The sequence below is a fragment of the Mobula birostris genome, chromosome 3 (genome assembly GCF_030028105.1).
Source record: "Mobula birostris isolate sMobBir1 chromosome 3, sMobBir1.hap1, whole genome shotgun sequence".
Taxonomy (NCBI): Eukaryota; Metazoa; Chordata; class Chondrichthyes; order Myliobatiformes; family Myliobatidae; genus Mobula; species Mobula birostris.
The window spans coordinates 168,338,221-168,354,110 of record NC_092372.1 but is presented as its reverse complement, the minus strand read 5'-3'; the positions used below and the strand labels follow the sequence as shown (position 1 = coordinate 168,354,110).

General features: G+C 39.4%; 1 protein-coding gene across 3 annotated transcripts in view; it reads right to left on the bottom strand.

The window, feature by feature from the left end:
• The window catches only part of LOC140195408 (inactive phospholipase C-like protein 2), a 230,596-nt gene that overhangs the window by 82,640 nt on the left and 132,066 nt on the right, over positions 1-15,890 (bottom strand). For all 3 annotated transcript variants that reach the window (XM_072253651.1, XM_072253650.1, XM_072253649.1), the window contains exon 2: positions 8,343-10,826. In XM_072253651.1, coding sequence (XP_072109752.1) covers positions 8,343-10,826 — 2,484 coding nt within the window. The remainder of the gene's footprint in view (positions 1-8,342; positions 10,827-15,890) is intronic.

The window sequence follows — 15,890 nt, the reverse complement described above, 5'->3', positions numbered from 1 at the left end:
TCTCTTATATAGGGAGGGGCAGATATGAAATCCTCCTGTTAGGTTTTTCCTTCAGTAACAGGTGTCTCTTTGTTATTTCAATGTATTGAGCCACGTAATGGTTCTTTCTGCTCACTTTTTAACTGTGTGCTTCTGCACTCTCCATTGATAGGCATGGCCAGCATCTGACTTTGTCCATGTTCTGTTACACCAATGCTCTGAAGCAGAGGGTTAGACAAAGACTGAGAAAAAACAATTGAACTACTAGTAGGCAGATTTGGCTCACTCTCACAAACCTGCGACATTTTTTCTTAAGCAACAGGACTGGAGGCCTAAGAAGGGATAACTGTCTACCTACTTTTGGTTGGTGAATTAATTTTGTATGATATTAAAATGTTCAAATATAATGAAGATTTTATATAATGCTGGAAGTCATCTTTTAATCGCGAGTACTCTTTGAAATTTATGTCTACAGGAAAAAAGCACTAAGAATTTTGTAAAAGTGGGTGAATGAACAAGAAAATTGTTTTATTTGTTGCTTAGCAACATTAAGAATTATCCACAGACAAATAAGCACATCATGCCTTGGATACCTCACTACATCCACCATGGGCAAAAAAATGAGTAATTAGCACAGAAAAAATATTTGATTTTTATGTCTAAGTGAAAGTGTATTGAATAGAAGTAAAAGCCAGTCACATTTTGCAGTTAATGCACATTATTTCATTATGTAATAATCTGTTGCTAAAGAAAAACTATAGTGGCTAGTTTAAGTAGTTGAACAGTGACAGAAGAAATTAATGCATGAACATAGTTTTTTGCATGAACAGCAGAAAAATTAAAGTTAAATTGAAAAGAAAAAACACATCAAATGAATTTCAACAACATAACACAAGGGTATAAAGAACATAGAGCTCTTGAAATTTGGTGTAAAATAGTGGCATGGATTGAAAGTTTTGGTGAAGAGGCCAAAAATAAAAGAGTTAGGATAAAAGTGTACATATTGGATTGGCAAGCTGAGAATGACAGCTGGAGACACTGGAGGGATCAGTGCTCAGGTCCCAAACATTTCAAATTTACATCAATGATTTAACTCTGCTTTTTTCCATAGATGCTGCCTGGCCTGCAGAGTTCCTCCAGCATTTTGCGTGTGTTGGTTGTAAGATGACGGTTATCCTGCCTTTGAAATCTAGAACTAGAACTCACTGTCTCAAAATCTCTGTTATATCATTGGAACTAAACAAGGAGAAATTTCTGCATTCAAAAGGTAGTATATCTTATGGAAATCACAACACCAGATGTTTATGTGTACCCAGCGTTTGATTGTATTAAAAACAGTCATTCCTAACAGCCATTCCTACAGAATAAGGAAATTAAGAGATTTGGAGAAATGCAAGAAAAATCATATTTGAGACAGAAGTTTAGCCATAAAGGCAGAGCAGGATGAGAGGCAAACAACTTGGGCCTGCTCTACCATTCAATATGACCACGGCCAATGCTTTACTTTAATGGTATATCCACGCACACTCTCCAAAATCTGAAAATATTTTCTATCTGCGTATTCATCTATCTCTCCCATAACTTCATTTAGCAATCTGTCTTCCACTACTCTTTGTGGTAAAAAAATCACACAAGTACACCACACTCTAACTGAAGAAATTTCTTATGGTCTCAGTCCCAAATGTCTTATCCAATTCCCTGACACTGTGACTCCTTGTTCCAGATCACCACACCAACCACACTCCCCACACCCACTTGCCATCCTCATCACAACTAGTCTCTCCAGTTTTGTCTTTATTTTGTAAACTTCAAGGAGTTCCCATCTGATTCTTTTAAACTCTGGAGGATACAGACCTGGCTCACCTAATCTCCCCTCGTACAGCAGATCTACTATTCTTGGAATCAGTCTGGTGAACCTATGCTTCATTCCCTCAGTGCCAAGTATATCCTCTCTCTGTAAGAAGACCAGAACTGCACACATTATTCAGGTGTGGTCTTTTGTAATGAAGGCCATCTTAACTGCTTGCTCAGCTACATGTATACACTCAGTGAACACGGACACTCAAGTGCCTTTGTAGATCAACATTTTTGAGCCCTGAGGAAGGGTCTTGGCCCAAAACATCGAGTGTTTACTATTTTCCATAGATGCTGTCTGGCCTGCTGAGTTTTTTTTGTGTGTGTTGCTTTGGACCTTTCCAATCTGTCACCATTTAAATCACATTCTTTCTTTCTAATTTCCCTACAAAGTGGACGGGTTCACATTTATCCACAATGTACTGCATTTGCCGACTCACTCAAGTTGCTATGAAATCTCCTCTGAACAATTCACAATCCTACTCAACTTTGTGTCATTTGCCATGTTATATATATTACATTTGGTTTCCTCATCCAAATCACTTCTGTACCCTACTTGTCACTGCCTATCAATGAAGTCCCAATTATTCCAGCTTTGTTTTGTTTCCTCAATTAATGGTCAACCCATAACAGTATATTACCCAAAATCCTATATGCTTTAATTCTCTACAACTACCTCTGAAGTGGGAATTAAACTGGAAGGGCTTGTTCTCTGAGATAGTTGAACCAAATATTATGCCCAGATGTAAGGCTCTTGACATAAGAGGCAGAGGTCAGAACTTAGAGCAGAGTGGAATGAAGAATTAAAGTGAAACGTGAACTCTACCAAAGTATTCCACAAAAGTGGCACGTAATTTGAATCTGTTTTCTCCAATGTAAAGGAGACTACATCATGAGCACCAAATACAATACGTTAGGTTGAAAAAACTACAAGTGAATCGTTGTTTTGCCTGGAACGAATGTTTGGCTGCTGAGAGGGGGAGATGAAAAGATCCAAAAAGCCAGGAATTCCAGAAGAAGATCCCACAAAAGGGGAAATGGTTGTTAAAAAAAGTGAAAGTCTTAACTGTGGAGTTGCAAAATAAATAGTCCCTTTGTAATGCAGGAGGTGTGCCTGGTGGTGGAATCTGAAGGTGGCAGGAATATAAGGAGGATGATCCATTGAACGTAAAGACTGGTGGGTTGGCAAGGGAACAGAGGGGAACCCTTATCTTTCCTCTGGGGGTAAGATGAGCGTATGAGCAAAAATGCAGGATAAAGAAACAATCATTGATCAATTATTTTCTTCATAAATCTGAGAAATAATTGCACCAGGTGCTTCTATCCAAACCTACCATTTATTCCTTTTACTTATTTATTTAAAAGCTGTGAATGTTGTTGCCACTTAACATGCACCACATTTGCTTCAAATTGAAGAGGAAATCAAGGACAACTCCCCAATTGTTGTAGTCATATAATGCAAGAACATTAACAAAGAACAAAAAGCAGACACATTTTTTACTAAAGTCCAGTAGTCTCATGGTTAGTTACTGAAACATTTCTTTAAAAATAATACCAAGTTTTATTTGTCCATCTATTTGCATTTAAGTTCCCAGTGGTCTCAGTGGGATTCAAACTCATCTCTCTGGATTAACAGTGCCAACCTCTGGCTGCTAGTCCAATAATTTAAGCACTATTCTCACAAAATGCTGGAGGAACAAAGCAGGTCAGGCAACGTCTATGGAGAGGAATAATTAGCTGACATTTCAGGTTGATGTTACCTGGGTTTCATCTCCTAAATTACAGAGAAAGTTTGAACAAGTTGGGTCTTTATTCTTTGGAGCGTAGAAGGTTGAGGGGGGACTTGATAGAGGTATTTAAAATTATGAGGGGGATAGATAGAGTTGACGTGGATAGGCTTTTTTCATTGAGAGTGGGGGAAATTTCAAACAAGAGGACATGAGCTGAGAGTTAAAGGGCAAAAGTTTAGGGGTGACATGAGGGGGAACCTCTTTTCTCAGAGAGTGGTAGCTGCGTGGAACGAGCTTCCAGCAGAAGTGGTTGAGGCAGGTTCGATGTTGTCATTTAAAGTTAAATTGGATAGCTATATGGACAGGAAAGGAATGGGGGGTTATGGGCTGAGTGCAGGTTGGTGGGACTGGGTGAGAGTAAGCGTTCGGCACGGACTAGAAGGGCCGAGATGGCCTGTTTCCGTGCTGTAATTGTTATATGGTTGAGACTGTTCATCAGACTGGAAAGGAAGGGGACAGGAGTCAAAATAAGAAGGTGGGGGCAAGGATAGAGTACAAGCTGGCAGAATGATAGGTGAAACCAGGTGAGGGAGATGATGGCTGGGTGGGAGAGGGGATGAAACACGTGGCAGGGAGGTGAGGGTTAGAAGAAATAAAGGGCTGAACAGATAGAAATCTAATAGCAGGAGTGGAACAAGGAAGGGAGGGAAGGAGGAGGGGCACCAGTTGAAGATGATGGGCAGGTGAGGAGAAGGGAGCAAGAGGGGAGCCAGAATAGGCAATGGAAAAAGAGAGGAGGTAGGGGAGAAATTATGTGTAGGAGAAATTGATGTTCTTGCCATCGGGTTGGAGGCAACTCAGATGGAATATAAGATGTTGCTCCTTCAACCTGAGAGTGGCCTCATCATAAGAGTAGAGGAGGCCATGAACCAACAAGGCAGAATGGGAATGGGAAGTCGAATTGAAATCACTGGCCATGGGAAATCCTGCCTGTTGTGATGGATGGAGTGAAGGTGCTCGACAAGGTGGTCACTCAATCTTCGCCATGTCTCACCAATTGGGGAGGCCGTATCAGGCGATACAATAGGTGATCCTGACAGACTATTTCCTAGTAGCCGCCCATTTCAATATGACTTCATTCCCCTCCACCACTCACCACATTCCACCTCACCTATCATCTGCGAACTTGTACTCCTTCCCCTCCCCTCACCTTCTGATTCTGGCTTCTCCCCACTTTCATTCAGTCCCAAAGAAAGGTCTCTGACTGAAACATCAACTCTTTATATATCTTCATAGATGCTGAAACATCAACTCTTTATATATCTTCATAGATGCTGAATTCCTCCAGCATTTTGTATGTGTTGCTCCGGATTTCCAACATCCATAGAGTATCTTGTGTTTAAGTACTACACTACCCATTTTACACTACCTTGCATTACACATCATCAGCCACATTGGCCCATTCTACCAGACAGACTGTATTCTATTAGTCTTTTGTTGTAACCTTGTGGTTCCAAGTTTTGTGTCTTCTGCAGATTTGCGAAGAACGTCCTACACATCTAAAACTACTGTGTGATACCCGTACCTCTAGTCCGACAACACTCTCAACTATTGTTTCTTGTTGTTTAAACAATTTTCTACCCATGCCTGTATCATTACTTCTGTTCAATTGTCTTCAATCTTAATGACAAGCCTATAATGCAAGATTTACTCAAACTATTTTTTTGAAAATCCATATCCAACATTTCAAATGCATTTGCTGCATTGACTCTCTTGGTAACTTTATCAAAATGGTTTAGTTATCTTTACAGGACTTTATTTGAATTTAAAAGACCATCTACAGTGAGTAGTTAATTGTGGAGTGTCAGGAACATCGAAGACAATTATCTTATTGTCCAGAAACTTGAAATTTCCCAGCGAATATGGTGTTGTACCTCAGCAAATTAGGAGATCTACTAGAGGGGACTACACTACATAGAAATCTACAGCATATTACAGGCCCTTCGACTCACAATGTTGTGCCGACTATGTAACCTACTCTAGAAACTGCCGAGAATCTCCCTACCAGATACTCTATTTTTCTAAGCTCCACATACACATCTCAGAATCAGGTTTATTATCACCGGCATGTGACGTGAAATTTGTTAACTTTGCAGCAGCAGATCAATGCAATACATAATCTAGCAGAGAAAAAAAATAATAAATAGAATTAAAAATAATAAACAAACAAGTAAATCAATTACAGTATGCATATATTGAATAGATTTTAAAAAACATGCAAAAACAGAAACACTGTATATTAAAAAAAAGTGAGGTAGTGTCCAAAGATTCAATGTCCATGTAGGAATCGGATGATAGAGGGGAAGAAGCTGTTCCTGAAACGCTGAGTGTGTGCTTTCCGGCTTCTGTACCTCCTACCTGATGATAACAGTGGGAAAAGGGCATGCCTTGGGTGCTGGAGGTCCTTAATAATGGACCCTGCCTTTCTGAGACACCGCTCCCTGAGGCTATCTAAGAGTCTCTTAAAAGACTGAAATATCTTTTTATATAGCTGCAGTGTGGAATAGGCCCTTATGGCCTATCTAGTCTCGCTGCCAGCAACCCACCAATTTAACCTCAGCTTAATCACAAGACAGTTTTTAATTACCAATTAACCTACTAACTGGTACGTCTTTGGACTGTGGGAGGAAACCAGAGCACCCGAAGGAAACCCACACATTCCACTGGGAAGATGTACAAACTCCTTAAGGACATTGGGATTCAAACTTCGACACTCCAAGCTGTAGGAGCATCACGCTAACAGTTATGCTACTGTGTATATGCCACTTATTTCTGAAGCACATCAAACTTAATCTCCCTGTCCTGATCTCTCCTCAAATTTCATAGGCTGCAGAATCTTAAGTGGCAAAGGAAGAACTTACTATTAATAAGCCTTAATAATTAATCTTTCTGGAATGATCAGACCAACTTAATAACGGCAAATTAAATTAAAGCCATATGTATTCATGGGGAACAAGACTAGCAAATAAAGACATCTGAGGCATAACCTGTCAAGGCCATAGCATAAAAAATAGTTCGTTAGGGGTTATAAGGCATTCATTATTGGAACACAAATGAAGTTCTTTGTTTGAAAGTGACTGACATGACTGGATTCGGATGCTTCATTGATCTGAGCTCATCTTAGATTCTGTCATAGTTGTTCAATTTCAATGGTACCACAAAGGAGTGGCTTAACTTGCATAACTTTTCTAACGGTGAGAAGATTTGTTTAAGAATATCACAGATAAATGGTATTTTATCAGTTGTTATTTCTTTTTATGTATCCTTTTCAGTTCTTTGTCATAGTTTTGCAGTATAAAAAGGGGTAAGTTTTCTAATTAACCTTGGGCTCTATGTGATCACATTAAATGCACTAGGGAAGGGGTTCTTTGTCTGATGTATATGGATGAATGTTCCTATAAAAAGGTGAAAAATACATTGCTGGAAGTGGAAGAAAGAAAATTACAGTTGTGAAGACTGCTCAGCTGTATAATCCAGCTACAGACAACAATGTGTTACTTCTCTGAAGTGTCCAAAATTATGAAGCCCCTAAATGAAGTAAATAGGAAGAATCTATTTCCTTCACCAAAAAACAGTATGTCCTCTAGTCAAAATTAGAGAGGGCTGAGAAGTAATATTTTTTGGTTACAAGTGGTAGAACTCACTGCAGTAAAGAATGGTCAGAGTAGAAACCATCAAAGCATTAAAAAAGAAACACCTGAATAAGCATCTGATGTGTACTCCCAACTATGAAACAAAATTAGTCCCTACAGTTCATTTTTCAGCGGATATGGATACAATGGTCCAAGTGGTCTCCTCTGTCTCATGGACTTCAAAGATCAGTTGTCTTGTAAAATTAGTTCTTGTTCACTAAATGCCTTAAGGAAGGGAACTTTTAATAATAAATTTTCACTTTAAACCAAGCATCAGTTTGGCATATAGAGGTATTTTATTGTTTATCACTCGGATTTTTCGACAAAATTATCCTTGGCTAGGGTAAATCTGGTTTATTGCAATGGGAGGTTGTTAACTAATAGATTGATTCTTCCGTTGTCAAACCTTTGAAGATGTGCAGAATCTTTAATCGACCAGTTAACTATCCATGAAAATATTCTTCATTGGTAACTAATGCTTCCATTAAAATAAATCTTATTACCTTTTTAATCGTTAAAAACTACTCTGATAAATGATTACGCATGGAACATTAACTTGTCTTTTTTCTTTACAATCATTGGGTATTTTCTCACAAACATAAACAGAATGCCCAACTCAGTGCCATGCAATCTTCATATAATTTGTCTGCTAACAGTCTCGATTTTAAAACATGGTAGTTTAATAGCCAAAAATTACTATGTAATCAGTGACAGATGAATTGAGATGTGGTCTGTTGTTGAAAGGAGATATTACGTAGAACTTGGATGCTATTCTGCAGAGATTAAGAAATTGAAGTTCATTTCTGACTATTGCAGCAATTTTCCTGACCATTCAACAGAAAAGGAAACTGTCTATCTGGATTTCTGGATATTAAAGCGATCAAGCTATAAAAGATTTCTGGATATTAAAGTATACAAGAGACTGCAGAAAAATTGTGATGAGGTGGATCAACTATGATTTTATTGAACAGTGGAGTAGGCTCAAGGGGCTGAGTCATCTACTACTGGGCTTAAGCCCCAAGAGTTAGAAAATAAAATGATTCAATTCTTGTTATACTTAGATCAATTTTAGCATACACAAACATACCTGCATGTTTTCTCGAAGATCAGCTGCTTCCCGCAATTGCTGGACAATAGTCTTGAACACTTCATCTATAGATTTTATCAAGATCGTTCTCATGCTAGCATACTCTCTTGACTTTTTAGCTTTTCTCACAGAAAGACCTCGTTTGTGAGGCTTCCCTCCACCTCTTCGGTTAGTGATGGCCACATGGACAAATAACGAAGCAAATGGTAGAACTTCGCCGGTCAGTGACTGAAGTGGCACATGTCTGAATCCTGGTTGTAAGCATTCAAAAGGGATTGTATACTGAGCAATAAACTCATCTCCAATGTAGTCATCATCCAGAACAACAAATCGTACCATTGCCAGCTCAGGGAGGTTAATCTGGAATTCAAAACTCTCATCAAAAATAGGGTTCTCTCCATTTTGGTTAACAGTTTTAGTCCTTTGTTCTGCGCAGTCTGCAGGTATTCCATGGATTTCAACATACACATAGGGATCAACAATGTCCCCTTTAGAACCTGAGCCTTTGGGTTTTGGAAAGTTTTGGCCACTAATGATTTTAATGTGGAGTAATTGAGGAGAAACACCTGGCACTGAATCTTTAGTATTGGCACTAAAATAGGACACCTCTTCTCTCATGATGGCAGGACGAAGTACGTACCCACAATTCCCATTTTGACGGAACCAACCGATATTGAGGTCCATCATTAAACCGGGTGTCTGGTAATTCATTGCAACTACTTGGCAACCACATTTCCAAAAGTCCTGAGGATTCATGTTACTCGAATCTATCCTCATTGGATTTGGATATATTCTGGCAAGAAAACGTTTATTATAATTCACAAAGTCCTTTGGGTATTCATTAGCTAGTTTACTAGCAATTACTTCATTGAATGAACAAAATTCCCAGAATTTCTGATTTTGAAGCGATTCTGTGAAGTCCTTAAATAGTACAGATTTACAAAGACTCACCATGTCTGAGAGCTCTTTGCAGAGCAGAAATCTTTTGGGAGCTACATTCTGCTGATCTATATTATCACCTGTGGTCTTTCGTGACATTTCTGCTCCTTCATCTTCATCTGTAATGTCACCCTCAAGACCTGTGCAATTTTCTGGCAGCTTTTTCGCCTTTAACAAAATTTTGTACTTAAGGACTTCAGGGGAGGGCAAATAATTGTCTTCAACAGATGGTGGCTCTGTATACAGTTTGTCTCCCAAGATCTTTTTTATATGTTGGATCATCACTTTCTGCTGTTTAACTGAACAGTGATTTTCCAGACATAAAATCAAAGGATATTCTGATGCAACAAAAGCATATTTGTTAATTACATCGATGACACGATGGAAGACTATCTGAGATGTCATTGTGTGGCCTGTGTAGATGATGGGCTCATTGTCAGGACCATCCCATGCATCCACTTCAACACTTCTGCAGCCCATTTTCAGGGCACGGATATATCCTGTAATATCTGAGGGGCCTCGGAACTGGTCCTCAATTAAGTAGGTGTTGTGTGATGCATTAATGTAATAATGAGACACTGGCTGTGTCATATCCTGACAAACCTTCTTGTGCTCTGGATCAAATATATGGCATTCAGGTGAAATGAGGTACTTAGTAAAACCATCTAAGGAAAGCCAACCATTTTCTTGTCCTTCCTTTGATGGCTCATACTTCTGAATAATGTTCATGCTCACTTGTTCTGTAACATGTGGCATTCCCTGCTCTGCCTCCAAAAACATCATCAGGTCCTTGGTATCTAGAAATTCTTTATTGCTTGAAAATTGGACTAACAAAAAATATATTTCTGGTCTCGTGCAAAGCTCATGATATACTTCTATAAGTTCCTCTTTGAAAACATCTGTTCCTGTTTTTCCTTTTGCTTTGTGTAATTCTTTTAATTTCAATTCAATTTTGGTATTTTTTAGCCCAGAGTTTAGACCTTTAATAAGCTGCACAGCTTTGTTAAATGATATGTATCCTACATCCTTTGTATCAGCTGTGGCAAAAACATCTGAAAGCCACGATGCCCGCATGTTATTGTGGCTACTCACTATCATATCCAATGTGTGCTTCCCATAAGAGATCAGATACCGTAAGCCAGTAACCCAAATATTTGCTACATCTGCAGAATTAGCTACAAGGTCCAGTGACTCATAGTTTTCTCCATATATTATTGAAAATGCACAATCTTCTGAAATATGGTCATAAATAGCATTGGTGCGGAACATTTCGGTATTTCTGCCCGTTCGAACCTCTTTGATTGACGTTATGTCAATTTTCGCTTTATCCGATTCTTTCTTTGAAGGATCCCACCTGAGGGATTGCATGTCTGCATCCAAAAGGAAATAACGATGGTACACTCTAGAATTTGAACGAATCTTTTTAAGTTCAGAGCCTTCAATCATGGAATTGATACAGTCACTAGCACTACTGATCTTCTTTTCTGTTGGCATACTGCTGAAGGAGACTGTTTTCTTTCTCTCCCTTCGTTGTCTGTTGCCATCCTGAAAAGAAAAAAAAGGATTATAAATAGAAGTGCTTATGTCCAGGTTTCTTCAACCCATGAACACTACCTCACTATTCCCCTTTTGTACAACAGTATATAAGAGGTTCAGTTGTTGTTCAGACCATACATCAGAACGGCAAAGAAGTGTGTTCTAAATGACTTTGACCATGGAATGATTGTTGGTGCCAGACAGATGTTTTGCTTATCTCAGAAACTTATGATATCTTGACATTTTCATGTAGAACAGTCTCTAGGGTTTACAGAGAATGGCATGAAAAACAAAATAATCAGTGAATGGCAGTTCTGGGAGCAAAAGAGCAAACTCTCACACTAGTTTTGATCTGCATACTATCTACTCAAACACAGAAAGCCAATCTCATTCATATTGAATTAAAAGTAGAAAGAAAGTAAGATCCTTGGATGCAAAACTGTTACCAGAGGCCAATTGGGACGTACATTTGTAAAACAACAAAGAGCTACTGACCTAGTATCGCAGAGAGCAATGTTTCAACCAATGCTAAACCATGATGGAATAAATGATCATCATTTGCTTCTATTTTCTATAACGTTCTGCAATAGCGTGTACAGCACACCAGCTTGAGAGGCATAAATTTCACCAGAGCACGCCAATAATACCATCTAGCTAACGCCATGAACTTCAACAATAAAGCATGAGACTTGTATTGCAAATTTTGTTTGTATTTTAGTAAATCCTTCTTCAAAATAATTGTCCGTTTCTCTGACAGGAATGATGAAGAATGGAAAACAAAACTCTAAGTATAAAATTACTGGTGTAATAGATTTTATACTGTTTTTACTTTCTTGCTTTTCATTCATCTTTCTTTGCACAGGTGTATAAAAGGTGATGTTTCATCATGTACTGTACCTCAAAAAAACAAAATTTTCTGCAGCATTCCTAGACTGTTTAAGATGGTAAACTATAGAAAATCTTCCCATTTAATATAAATTACAATTTTTCCACATTTGCATAATGATTAAAAGTGCATTACTGTGATCTTTTTGCCATAAATTAACCAGTACTGCCAGTGCTAACAGTTCAGGAAATCAACAAGAAGTCTGAAATTATTTGCTCAATGCACACACAATGTCACTTATTTAATTTCCCTATTGTGAAATGGGATAATAGCAGTATAATTCAATTTACATTTTTTTCTATATGAAGCCTGCAACACCTCTATTCTAACTCACTGGGTTTCACAAAAATAAAACAGAGGTCCATGCAGTTGTCATTTTTAATCAGCCCAGAGCATAATGAACTGCGCCAAGGAAGCAAAAAAAAATCTAAAATAAACTAGTAACTGGCTTGAAAGGCCCAACATTTTAAAAACAAAAAATAAACCTCAGATGGTAATCTGAAAAAAAGGAAACCAAGGCAGTGATACATTTAAACACAAATTATTTGGTATTTACTCTCCATTGATTTACAAATCTAGATAAGTACCATAATTAAAGGGAATGGTGTTCAAATATTTGGCAAACAATTTTTCAGGAGACACTAAATGCACCATTACTGTTAAAAGCAAAATCCGTCAGATAATTGATTTCATACAACTGGTGTGTGGGAAATCACGAGCTTTTGCATGTCATTGGTGTTTTCTTTTTTAACTCAGCTGTATCAAATATCAATGATTTGGATTTTCACGGCATTAGCAGCACAATTTTAACAAGTTATCTCTGAACTGGAAACAGCCAAACTTTAAGCCTGATGCAAAATGTGAGAAGCTAGGGATAGGGAGTTTGCTACAATACAGCTGTAGATAAGACTTTCATACACCTGGACTGAGGTTTTGAGGATACACACCAATTGCATGTGAAAGAGTGGAAGCTGATGAGGCTCCCTGGGTGATACGCGGTTGCTATAATTACCATCCGCTGAAATTAATAACATTCTGTACTTCTGGGAAATGCTGAGAGTCCCAGACCCGAGGGCTTGTGCAACACTCACAACATGCTGGAGGAACTCAGCAAGTCGGGCAGCATCTGTGGAAACAATCAGTCAACGTTTCGGGCCGGAACCCTTCGTCAGGACTGAAGAGGGAAGGGGCAGAGGCCCTATAAAGAAGGTGGGGGGAGGGTGGGAAGGAGAAGGCTGGTAGGTTCCAGGTGAAAAACCAGTAAGGGGAAAGATAAAGGGGTGGGGGAGGGGAAGCAGGGAGGTGATAGGCAGGAAAGGTGAAGAAGGAATAGGGGAAAGCACAGTAGAAGGAGGTGGAACCATGAGGGAGGTGACAGGCAGCTGGGGGAGGGGGCAGAGTGAAACTGGGATAGGGGAAGGGAGGGGCAGAGAATTACCGGAAGTTGGAGAATTCTATGTTCATCCAAGGGGCTGGAGACTACCCAGACGGTATATGAGGTGTTTCTCCTCCAACGTGAGTTTAGCCTCATCATGGCAGTAGAGGAGGCAATGTATGGACATATCCGAATCAATGATGTCCTCACCTGCATCTCCTCCATTTCCCGCACTTCGGCCCTCACCCCATCCTCCCGTCACCACAGCAGGGACAGAGTTCTCCTTGTCCTCACCTACCACCCCACCAGGCTAAACTCAGGTTGGAGGAGCAACACCTCATATACCGTCTGGGTAGTCTCCAGCCCCTTGTTATGAACATAGAATTCTCCAACTTCCGGTAATTCCCTCCTCCTCCCTTCCTCCATCCCAGTTTCAGTCTGCCCCCTCCCCCAGCTGCCTATCACCTCCCTCATGGTTCCACCTCCTTCTACTACCCATTGTGTTTTCCCCTATTCCTTCTTCATCTTTCCTGCCTATCACCTCCCTGCCTCCCCTCCCCCACCCCTTTATCTTTCCCCTTACTGGTTTTTCACCTGGAACCTACCAGCCTTCTCCTTCCCACCCTCCCCCCACCTTCTTTATAGGGCCTCTGCCCCTTCCCTCTTCAGTCCTGACGAAGGGTTCCAGCCCGAAACGTTGACTGATCGTTTCCACGGATGCTGCCCGACCTGCTGAGTTCCTCCAGCGTGTTGTGAGTGTTGCTTTGACCCCAGCATCTGCAGAGTATTTTGTGTTTGTATCCCAAGGGCTTGTATCTTCTGACTTGACTGATAATATGCAAATTTGATTGGACACCTTGACAAATGAGCAATCAGGTGCCTGCTCCAAAAAGTTTAGGGAACTGACCTCAAGATAACGTTTTTCTCCAGGCCAAGAAGTCGAGTGAAGTCATTGTTGACCTTGAATGTCACTATTCATCAGGTTTTGATATCTATCTGTCTTCTGGGATGCCATTGTTCAGGCAAATGAGGAGCAGGGATGGACCTTTGTCTCTGTCTCCTGCAGGCAGCACCTCATTGCCATTCCTTCCACCCGCCCCCCCCCCTTGCACAGTAGGAATGCCTGAAGCTGTCTAATGCCATTCCCAAGACACTTGTTCATGTTTTCCAAGATTTTCCCCAGTCCAAATTTATAGCTGCATAAATACCACAGATGTGGATTGGTGGTAATTTTAAAATGTAATTCACAAATGACCACTATATTTCAAAATTAAACTGCAAAGTTTAAAGATTTGGTTCCTATTTTCAAGTTCCTTCAAAAGCCTGCTATCACGTCTTCAGTGAATGGATCCTTCCACAGAGTTCCTCGTGAAAGCGTCTGTGAGATTTGCCTGTCAAATTTTCAGGCTCTTCCAAAGAGACTGTGCTTTTGTTTTGCTTTCATTAACAAGTTCCAAAATAACTTGAAAAACAAGGGTTAAAGTTCATAACTCCTCCTGTTTCTGACACACCCAATGAGCAAGTAACATTGTGAAACTGACCAACAGCCTCAAAGGAACTAGATGACAATTAGATTAAAAGGAGAAGCTGACAAATTTGCCAACACATCAATTTTGCTGTATTTAACCACCACCTTGTCTTAAACCTGCTTTTTAATGGAAGTTAAGATTCAGTGCCATAGGTTGTAAGATTAATTTTAAGTACAGGACTTGACCAACTTGTATTTCTCACATCTGAATTATACGATCATTTATCCCACTGTACGTGACCTGTCTGATAACTTTGTCCATAAAACAGCAGTTACTACACTACAAAAATAATAATGATCTGTCAAGTGCTTTGGAACTGCCTAAAGATGTGACAGGTATTAAATAAATGTAAGAATTTCCTCTTCAATAAAAAAATCACTAAAATTTACAGCACAGACTAGACCTTAGGTTTTGACCCACAGCCTCGCCATTTCTGGTTCTTCAAATGCTCATTCAGGTTATGTCCGAAATGTGATGAAAGTTTCTGCTCCCATGACCATTTCAGGTTCCACATACTCACAAAATAAAAAAAAACATAAATTTTCTCAGCTCTCCTTCACCATCCCCTATCCCTCCACGACCTCTCACCAACCTAACTAAATCTATGGCCACTAGTTACCAACTTCTTCTGTTAAGGGATCCATTTAAAAGCCCTTTATAATTTTACAGACAATTAAATCTCCGCTCAGACGTTTCTGTTGCAAAGCAAACCAAACAGTCCAGACAGTGTTTGCTCATAATGATAAATCTCCAGCCTTGGCAATATCCTTGTAAATCTCCTCGATATCTGTGCTCTGCAGGGCTTGGACTGCAAGATTCATATACATTTTTTAGTACCTTGTCATTCATCATGCAGTCCTTACACTGTTTTCCTTCCTCAAATGTTTAATCTGACACTTCTATTGACTGAATTATTAATTTTAAATTCACTGTTCACTATCTTATGGTACTTTCTTCCTTGTTGTTAATCATACCAGCATTGGTTTCATTGGCAAACTTGTTAATTATGACCTTATATTCAAATCCAAATCACTTATCTAAAGCTTGAAAAATCAAAGAAATTTACAGGGGACCCTGCAGAAACACATTGCAGACAGCCCTAAGACAGTGAAGTTCCAAACTACCTTTCTGAACCAATGGTAGAAACCAATGAGTAATGTTAAATGAAAATTCTAGTTACCAGTGGCTGTATGATGCTTACTACTTTCAGAGGAAATACAGGGATTTAGAGTAGCATGACCTGAATCTCTCGCCATCCTATCAGGGATATGGTTCTCTTGTCC